This window comes from Papio anubis, chromosome 4 (genome assembly GCF_008728515.1).
Source record: "Papio anubis isolate 15944 chromosome 4, Panubis1.0, whole genome shotgun sequence".
Lineage (NCBI taxonomy): Eukaryota > Metazoa > Chordata > Mammalia > Primates > Cercopithecidae > Papio > Papio anubis.
The window spans coordinates 100731702-100741791 of NC_044979.1; the positions used below are offsets into that span (position 1 = coordinate 100731702).

A 10090-nucleotide genomic window follows, 5' to 3' on the forward strand; every position below is an offset into this window, starting at 1 on the left:
AACAGAAGTCCTCTTGAATGGAAATTTCCTTGCTCTGTTAAAAAAAACCCACTGTATAGAAAGGTGTCTAAGATAAGGCACACATTCTTAAAAGGGCCTAAAGCTTAGCCCTCTCATGAACAAAGTGTTGTCACATTGATGAAAGCAAACCTTAGGATAGTGGTTGTCAACTGGGGACAGTTTTGCCTCCCAGGGGACATGTGACAATGTCTGGGGAGATTTTTGGTTGTTGTAACTTCGGAGTGTACTGGCTTCTAGGCGGTAGAGGCCAGGGATGCTGCTAAAAATCCTATGACACAGTTTCACACCCCCACCCCAACAAGGAATTATCTGGTCTGAAGAGTCAATAGCACTGAGGTTAAGAAACTCGTTCTTAGAATATATCTGTAAGAGGCTTCACTTTGAGAAGATTGCCCGAGTGCTGTTAGGACTCTTGGCTAGGCCAGAGTCATGAGGCATGTAGGGATGGAGAAGGCCTGAGTGGTGGAGAAGCAGGTGGAAGCCCGAGGGTAGAGACTCTGATTGCCAAGGGGGAGTTTGGACTCATTCCTCTGGCAGCAGGAGGCACTGGAGGCCTTGCATTAGGAGGGGCATCCTCTATCCATCCAAGGACATCCAATTGCAGCAGGATGCATAGTTCTGGGAAGGATGGTCTCTTCCCGCCCTATACAGACTCCCTAGATGCCCACGTCCTGCTGCAGGGGCTCTGTGTAATCCCTGAATAGTACATGCATGTCCACAGTTCAACTCCTTAAGTGTTAATGCTGGGCATCTTCCATGTGCCTCTCCATTCTGCTCTCCATCCTCTCCTCCCCAGGCTACTTCAAGTGCCAGGAAGTTGACATGTGGACTGCAGTCACCACTCCCTTCCCTCTAAATTTGGCAGGATATTGGAGGGAGGTAGGAGAAGGAGGTCTGGGTATTTATTCTTTAGCTACTCTATTAGTCCGTTTTCATACTGCTAATAAAGACATACCCAAGACTGGGTAATTTATGCAGGAAAGAGATTTAATGGACTCACTGTTCCACATGGCTGGGGAGGCCTCACAATCATGGCTGAAGGCAAGGAGGAGCAAGTCATGTCTTACATGGATGTCAGCAGGCAAAAAGAGCTTGTGTGGGGAAAGTCTCCCTTATAAAACCATCAGATTTCATGAGACTTATTCACTATCATGAGAACAGCATGGGAAAGACCTGTCCCCATGGTTCATTTACCTCCCACTGGGTCCCTCCTACAACACGTGGGAATTGTGGGAGCTACAATTCAAGACGAGATCTGGGTGGGGACACAGCCAAACCATATCAGCTCCTTTGCTGTTGGCTGCTGCAGGAGGCCCTCTCTGCACAGCTCTGTCTCAATCTCACTGGGATGATGGCTCCTCCATGCTGCTAGCCCTCAGGTTCTGTGATGTTGCTTTCTATGAGTCAACTTGGCTAGGCCATGGTGCCCAAATACGTAGTCAGTCATGATCCTGGCTGTTTGTGTGAGGGTGTTTTTGGATGAGATTCACATTTAAATCTGTGGACTTTGAGTAAAGCAGATTGTCCTCCATAATGTGGGTGGGCTTCATCCAACCAGCTGATGGCCCAAGTAGAACAAAAGACTGGCCTTCCCAGAGCAAGAGGGAATTCTGGCAGCAGCTGGTCTTTGGACTTGAACTGCAACATTGGCTTTTCCTGGTTCCTTGGCTTCAGAGTTTGGACTTACCGGCCTACACAATTACACGAGCCAATTCCTTACAATAGATCTGGTTCTCTCAGTGCACACATCCTGGGTTCTGTTTCTGTGGAGAACCCTGACTAATAGAGGTACCATATGTCTTCCTTCCACCCTGCCCACAACTTAGTACCGTGCCTTTATTGTACACTCCTCCAATTATGTAACGCGAGCCCTGCAGTTTCCCGCCAGCTCTGTATGCCTTCTGCAGGCCAGCACGACGGCTGCAAGCCTCCCTGGAGGCTGCCCAGGCACCCGCCTCTTGGAAGCTAGGCCCTGACAACTGCTGGGTGTTTCCTGCCTCTGTGGCATCCCCCGTCTATTGGGCCCTGTGAATTCAGAATTGTTTGTTGACTTAAAGCCAGAACAAGGTATTCCTATCCTTCCCACTTTCAGGGTAAGAGGTGTGAACCTCCAGTGTAGCAGATTCATTTCTCTCTGGTTTGTGGCCAAGTCAGAGCCATTTCCTAATGCCAAAAACAGAGACTGGACTTTTCTCTGTCTGTGGGAGATTTTACAACCCAGTCCTATTTCAAAGAGAAGACTGAGGCCGGGAGTGTCTTACCCGGAGTTGCCTGGTGAGTCAGTAGCCAGGAAACCAGGACCCCTTTGACAGCTTATGCTTTATGACCAGGTGCCCTTGTTCTCATTCATGGAGATTGACGACAATTTCTGCTCTTCTCCCAGTGACCTGCACAGTGATGCCAAGTCAGCCATTCTGCTCTGCCTCCTGGGGTCTGAACTGTGTTCTCCAGCAGGGATGGGGGATGCATGAAGCTGCACCCACTGCCTGGCCTAAAGAGAGCCACTGGACCCCACTGACCACCAGGGGACAAGATGGGGATCTCACTGTGCACTCAGGCCACAACACCTGTGACTTAGGGGAGGGATTTTGGTCCTCACAGTCAGTGAAGTGGGCACACAGGTGGGGAAACATGGGTCTGACACCTACTGGAGGCCACACAGCAGCATGTGGCTGGCGGGGCTGAGAGTTGCACCCAGGGCTGGGCACTATCAATTGCCTTTGACGGACATGGATTGGTCCCTAGAGGAAGCAGAACCAGGGCAGCTGCAGCCCCAGCGGTCATAGCGCTGGGGTTGGGGAAACCTCGTGTGTGTCAGTGTGACTAGGAGGCAGTGAAGAATGCACTCCCTTCTGCGTGCCCATAGGAGAAGCTCAAGGAGAGGCATACTTGGGAGGAGCCATGGGATGAAGCTGGAATGCTGGGGGTGGAGCCTGGAGAGCTTGGAGCCCTCATAAGACCTGACAGCCAGGAGAGGGCACATTTCAGGGACACCATGGAGGGTGGCTTCACTGGGGGTGATGAGTACCAGAAGCACTTCCTGCCCAGGGACTACTTGGCCACTTACTACAGCTTCGATGGCAGCCCCTCACCCGAGGCTGAGATACTGAAGTTTAACTTGGAATGTCTCCACAAGACCTTCGGGCCTGGTGAGCAGAGGGTGACCCTTTCCCTCGAGCCTCTCTCCAAGGAATCTGGATAGGGATGGGGATAAGGTGTCCTGGGGGCAATCTGGTCTCCTCTAGGGGTTTTTGGGGGTGGGCTGAGGGAGCTGCTGGGGCCCTGCCTCTCTCTTTGGGCAGCTATTATACTGGAAGTTGGGTCTGTCTCCCCACGGCTCAGGAGCTGTGTGCCAGCTGAGGGATCAGGACCTATGGGAAGAGCACAGCCCCGTGCAGTTCCCACACTGCTCTCCATTAGCCCCTAGGTCTTTGGGGTGGAGCAGAAAAGGCTCTCCAGGTCATCATCAAGTTCAGTCCTAACCTTGCACAGCCAGGCCACTGGGGCCCCCCAAAGGCCAAGGGCAAACAGCGGAGTTGTAGTGGGTCGGGATCGCCTATGCCCAGAGTGTGCAGCCCAGATGTGTCTGTGATGAGGACCTGGAAAAGCCCTGCCCTGGGACAAGGATTGCTAGGTGGGGTCTCAACCCTGTTGCAAACCTGACAGCAAGGCGCTCAGGCCCCAAGGACCTCAACTGAGCCATCTGTGCAATTGATGGCGACTTCTGCCTGTCTCCCAATGATCATTGCCCTCCCCACGGTGACCCCATGATTTGGTCACGTCTTCTAAACTCAAGCAGCCATGTCCTCACTTTGGGCACTTGACTGCGGAACAATAAGGGTGAGTCTCCTGGTGGTCTGGAGTGTAAGAGCGGGTTAAAAGACGGCTGAGCCTGGAGGAGCAGGCTGGTGCGGGAGGCAGAAATCAGAGAATAGCTGGACTGGGTGTGACCAAGCTTGGAAGGCCAAGTGATGGCCCCACGCCAGGGCTCCAGACAGAATTTTGGAAGTCACGCTTCATTCCAGCTTCCAGGTGACCCTGGATTCACTCCTGGGGCCATCTTCCCAGATCATCTCCTCAGCCCCGGCTTCCTATTCCTGCATGCTTACACCCCTCCCCACTCCAAGGAACAAGGAACCCATCCAGGAAGGGCCGGACTTCCAGGGGAGGCTCCCAGCTCCCAGTCAGCCTGAAACTTAAAGAGCCACTGCCCCCAGCATGTCCCCTCTGAACCCTCCAGCCCGAATCTTCCCCAGAGCAGGGCTTGGGCCTCTGTTCTCTGTCCCAGAAATATTATACTCTTGGCTTATGTTCTTGACGGAAAGATATTGGGCTAATTGTTTAACCTTTTTCAGACTCAGTTTTCTAATCTGTAAAATGAAAATAGTGATAGTAGTCAGTACACAGGGTAGTTCTGAGGTGTAAGTGGAAATTAATGCATATAAAATATTTGGTATGAGGCTTGGCTTACAGGGAACCGCCAATCCGTGATAACCACCATGCTTGGTGCTGTTTGCCCCTTGGGTAAGACCAGGGTGTGTGTCCTCATCCCTGTGTCTGCCTTGGGTCTCGTTTCTCTTACCCGTCCATTACCAGTCTTTCCCTCCCACAGGAGGCCTTCAAGGGGACACGCTGATCGACATTGGCTCAGGCCCTACCATCTACCAAGTTCTCGCTGCCTGTGAGTCCTTCCGAGACATCACTCTCTCCGACTTTACTGACCGCAACCGGGAGGAGCTGGAAAAGTGGCTGAAGAAGGAGCCGGGGGCCTATGACTGGACCCCGGTGGTGAAATTCGCCTGTGAGCTGGAAGGAAACAGGTAGCGGTGCAGAGGTTGTGGAAGGGGTTCCCAGTCAACCTTCTGTCTCAGAAGTCTCCCTGGCCTCTTGCTTGTCTCTGGCATTTTCAGGACAGTAGGACCTATAGGTACAGGACCAGATGTCCTGTGGTGGGGACAGAGTAGATGGGGCCCCAAGTTTCAGGATTACAGCAGTTTTAGGTGCAAGTATCTGATCACAGGACTATGTTGAGGTGTGATATAATCACGTATGAACACTGAAAACCAGATGATAGAACCTTTCCTTCCTTCTTCTCTTCCTTCCTTACCTTCATCTATATCCATCCATCCATCCATCCGCCCATCCATATTCATGCATCCACCCACCCATCCATATCCATCCATCCATCCACCCATCCATCCATTCACCCATCCATTCATCCAGCCAGCCAGCCATTCACCCATCCATTCATCCAGCCAGCCAGCCATTCACCCATCCATCCATCTATCCGTGTCCCTCCATGTTCATCCATCCACCCACCCATCCATCCATCTTTCCTTCTTCCCTCTATTGTCTGTACCTGTGTGACTATATAATGCATAATGACATGAACCCACCACCCAACCTGAGTACTCAGATATAATAAAGACTTCTGTGCTTCTCCGTGACTCCTTGCCCCTGCCTTTCCTAACCCAAGGTAATCACTAATATGAATTTTATGCTTATCATTCCCTTTTTCAAAACATTTTTTCTTGCATACTTATGTATATCTAAATAATCTATAATTTAGTTTTAGTCACCTTTGAGCTTTAGAGTAGAGTAATTTGCTCTGTGTCATTTGGGATTTGCTTTTCATCACTCAAAATTAATTTTTTAAGATAGCTGTATTCATACATTATCTGTAGTAGATTCATTAATTCATCCATCCATCCATCCAATAATGTGTGTTAGCTGCCCCATCTGTGCTTGGGGTGGCCTTGTCCCTCCTGGGGATTAAGGGAAGGGGACTCACATGGAATCAGAGGGAGAAATGTTCCTATAATTTTTCTGGCCCATTCTCCCTAATCATTTTTCTTTGGGGGAAACTGAGGCTCAGATTGAATATGGGCCTGCTGTCAGGTCACACAGGGACTCAGGGATAGCAATCCTTTGGGGATCCAGAGATCATCTCCATCTGCTGGTCACAGTGGACTGAGAGTTCCCTTCAGAACCTTGAAGTGCCTCCCTGACTCCCTCTCTCTCTCTGCAGCGGCCGTTGGGAGGAGAAGGAGGAGAAGCTGCGGGCAGCAGTGAAGCGGGTGCTCAAGTGTGATGTCCACCTGGGCAACCCGCTGGCCCCTGCTGTGTTGCCCCCCGCCGACTGTGTGCTTACCCTGCTGGCCATGGAGTGTGCCTGCTGTAGCCTTGATGCCTACCGCACTGCACTGTGCAACCTTGCCTCACTGCTCAAGCCGTGTGGCCACCTGGTGACCACAGTCACGCTTCAGATCTCATCCTACATGGTGGGGAAGCGTGAATTTTCCTGTGTGGCCCTGGAGAAGGAGGAGGTGGAGCAGGCTGTCCTGGATGCTGGCTTTGACATTGAACAGCTCCTACAGAATCCCCAGAGCTACTCTGTCACCAATGCTGCCAGCTCTGGGGTCTGCTTCATTGTGGCTCGCAAGAAGCCTAGGCCCTGAGCCAGGAGGGCCAGCCAGAGGTCTGGTCAGGCTGTGAGGCCTTGGCCATCTGTATGCTAGAGAGGGGTGAGGAATGGATACTAACAGCCTCTGATTTCAATACTAACATTTCATCTTCTGAAACTCTGAGATTCTAACATCCTTGTTTTAGAATTCTAAGTTTCCAACATTCCTCATTCTAGGATCCTAGGAGTGGAATTTTCCATTTTCTAGTCTACTAAGCCTTACAGCTATCTTAGATGCGATCTGACTCCTGTGTGACTGTGGAGCACCCAGGGACATGGTTTCAGAGTCTACCTAATATGTTAAGAACAAGGAAACCTCTGGAAAGTGATATATTGGGGAATATTTCATAACCAGCTCTGTAAAGGAAAAGAACTGATGTGTAGCAGTTACCAGTTTCTGTGGTGTAAATACTCCCACCATGGTGGATTTCAAGCCACCAGTGGTTTAATAACCAGTTCATAAATCTCCTAAACATTTTACAGTTGACTCTCATGAGCTGATTGGAGTCAGCTGGAACATACCACTGCCTCTAGACTAAGGTCAGCAGATTTGACAAATACAGACTGCCCCAGTTCATTGAATTTTAGATAAATGAAACAAATTTTTAAGGTTAAGTATGTCCCCAGAATTGCATGGAACATGCTTATCCTAAACAATGATTTGTTGTTCACCTGAAATTCAAATTTAGCTGGGTGTCCTGTATTTCATTTGGCAACCCTACTTCAGACCCAAGTGTAAGGTACATGGATGTGCTTTGGTCAAGGAATATGCCAAGGCAGATATCCATGCCTGCATGACTCAGCGGGTTTGGTGCACAGGCACACACCTCCACTTGTTATATAACCTGTTTGTGTAAGTTCATACTTGGTCTGAGCCACTGTTGTCTGTAAAAGGTAATTGTCCTGCTAATGCTGTACAGGGGCTCTTGGGGTTCGGCTCAGCTCAACACGACTTGACATGGTGGGCGCACTGGCGCCCAGAGAAAGAGAGAGAGCCAAAGCTGTCCATCTTGCAGATGGACAGGAAGGAGCTAGGACACAGTTCGGCTAGCTCATGCCCAGAGGGAGAAAGAGTTAAGCTGCTGACCCTGAAGGCAAGGGAGAGCAGGCTGCACAGCTGTGTGTGGGAGCCCTGGGCTCAAGCAGCCGAGACAGGGCGGACAGTGTGAGAGAGCTAGTGTGAGTAAGCTGTTGATGAGAGCTGTTGCTGAATAAAACCATATTCACCTGCCTATGGGCCCCGAGTGTTCTTTCTGTCCATGTACCCACTCCCCTCAGACTTCAGCATGGTCTGGACCTGGACCCCAGGACCTGACACCAAGTGAGAAGAGGAACAGCCCAGGGATCAAGGGTATTCCTCATACATAAGGTGCTTTTGTGCAAATTAGGAAGAGGTGCTCCTGCAGATAGACACATTGCAGAAAGGAGTGTTCAGCTGATTAACTGAGAAAAGCTGTTCCATCTCCCTGTGGAAGGGCTGTGAGAACAAGGTGCCTCTTCTGGGCAGACCAATTAGAGAAAAGTGTCCCTTCCTTAAGGCTGATTGGGTCACACTACTGAGCACCTGTCAGCCTCCCTTTTTCCCTCAACCCCAATCTGTGCCTTTGTATGGGTACACCCTGGGCACAGCAACCTTGGTAAGAGCCAGGAGACCTGGGATCTATTCTCAGCCCTGTCACTAATTGTTTCACTTCCCTGGGCCTCATATTCCTATCCATGAGATTTAATCTAATAATCTACAGGAACATCCTAAGAACAGCAGGAAGTCATTGATGTGAAAGTGCTTTTTCTTTTCTTTTCTTTTTTTTTTTTTTGAGACAGAGTCTTGCTCTGTCACCCAGGCTGGAGTGCAGTGGCGCGATCTCGGCTCACTGCAAGCTCCACCTCCCAGGTTCAGGCCATTCTCCTGCCTCAGCCTCCCAAGTAGCTGGGACTACAGGTGTCCGCCACCACGCCTGGCTAATTTTTTGTAGTTTTAGTAGAGACAGGGTTTCACCGTGTTAGCCAGGATGGTGAAAATGTTTTTTTAAAGGTGTGGTTTCACTCTTGTTGCCCAAGCTGGTGTGCAATGGTGCGATCTCAGCTCACTGCAAGCTCCACCTCCGGGTTCAAGCGATTCTCCTGCCTCAGCCTCTTGAGTAGCTGGGATTACAGGCATGTATCACCATGCTCAGCAAATTTTTGTGCTTTAAAAAGTAAAAGGTTTTGCACAAATTGACCCATTGATGTTATTCCCCGAGAGGGTCAGGATTGAGACAGTCTTTCAAAATTACCCAGTCTAATCTCCAGGTTTTTTGTTTGTTTGTTTGTTTTGAGACAGAGTCACACTCTGTTGCCCAGGCTGGAGTGCAGTGGTGCAATCTCAGCTCACTGCAACTTCGGCCTCCCATGTTCAAGCGATTGTCTTGCTGTAGCCTCCCAAGTCGCTGGGACTACAGGCATGCACCAACACACTTGGCTAATTTTTTTATTTTTAGTACAGACAGGGTTTCACTATGTTGGTCAGGCTGGTCTTGAACCTCTGACCTCAAGTGATCCGTCCTCCTCAGCCTTCCAAAGTGCTGGGATTACAAGCATGAGCCACCAAGCCCAGCCAAATCTCCATTTTTTATAGTCAGGGACAAAGAGGTCCCAAGAGGGAAAGCGACTTATCCAGAGACACACAGCAAGCTGGTGACAGAGCTGGAGTGAGAACTCAGGTGCTCTGACTCCTTGTTCACCCAGTGTACCCTCATTCCACTAAGTCTCCCCACCCGGCTTGGAAGGGCAGGGGGCCCTGCTTCCCTTTGGCTCTTCTTTAGCATAGACTAGTTTCTGTGATAACATCTCTGCCAGCATTCCTTCACTTCCCTTCTCATGTGTTACCCTAGAGAGCGTGTGGGCAGAACCTGTGATACGCTGTCAAGACTATGGGGGAAGGAGTCTTTAGAGAAGAAAACTCCGTTGTGACTAAAGGAAGGAACCTTCTGTTTGGGGCAGGGAGGCGGGCTTGCAAGTCATGACCATCCATCCACAGAACTGTTTCATCATGCAGCACTGAAATTCTGTACCTGTTAGACAGTAACTCCTGGTCTCCCTTCCCCTCACCCCCAGCAACTGCCATTCTACTTTGTCTTTATGAATGTGACTACCCTAAGTACCTCATATAAGTGGAATCATACAGTATTTGTCCATTTGTGACTGGCTTATTTCACTTAGCGTAATGTCTTCAGGTTTATCCATGTTGCACTATGTCAGGATTTCCTTCCTTTTCAAGGTTTTGAGTAATATACCATCGTATGGATATGCCACATTTTGTTTATCCATTCATCCACTGATGGACACTTGGTTGTGTTCGTGTTTGGGCTATTGTGAATAATGCTGTTATGAGGCCAGCCACATGTAAAACATGTAAAACTCACTGAATTCTCCCAATAGCTCATGTGGACAGTATTATTTTGAAATTCCATTTTACACATGAGGAAACTGAGGCACAGACTTTCTCAAAGTAGCTATTAAGTAGAGAGCTGGGCTTATGAGCCCAAGCACTGACATTCCAGGGCCTGAGCTTAACCTGGACCCCACACTGTCATCTCACAGGGGTGCCAGAAGAACATCTAACTGGGC

At 49.8% G+C, this 10090-nt stretch overlaps 1 protein-coding gene across 1 annotated transcript; it reads left to right on the forward strand.

Moving 5' to 3' along the window:
* Positions 1-2965: 2965 nt before the first annotated feature.
* INMT (indolethylamine N-methyltransferase) lies at positions 2966-7718 on the forward strand. The gene is made up of 3 exons (XM_003896143.4): positions 2966-3170; positions 4634-4841; positions 6050-7718. Exons 1-3 carry the CDS (start codon positions 3017-3019, stop codon positions 6477-6479), a joined length of 792 nt encoding a protein of 263 aa, XP_003896192.1. The 5' UTR covers positions 2966-3016; the 3' UTR covers positions 6480-7718.
* Positions 7719-10090: the final 2372 nt, after the last annotated feature.

What these genes read in the sequence shown, in the direction of transcription:
- INMT (XM_003896143.4), top strand. Translation starts at nt 3,017, where the DNA reads ATGGAGGGTGGCTTCACTGGGGGTGATGAGTACCAGAAGCACTTCCTG. An exon ending in CCACAAGACCTTCGGGCCTG is followed by an intron (nt 3,171 to 4,633) that starts GTGAGCAGAGGG and finishes TCCCTCCCACAG; the next exon opens with GAGGCCTTCAAGGGGACACG. An exon ending in TGTGAGCTGGAAGGAAACAG is followed by an intron (nt 4,842 to 6,049) that starts GTAGCGGTGCAG and finishes CTCTCTCTGCAG; the next exon opens with CGGCCGTTGGGAGGAGAAGG.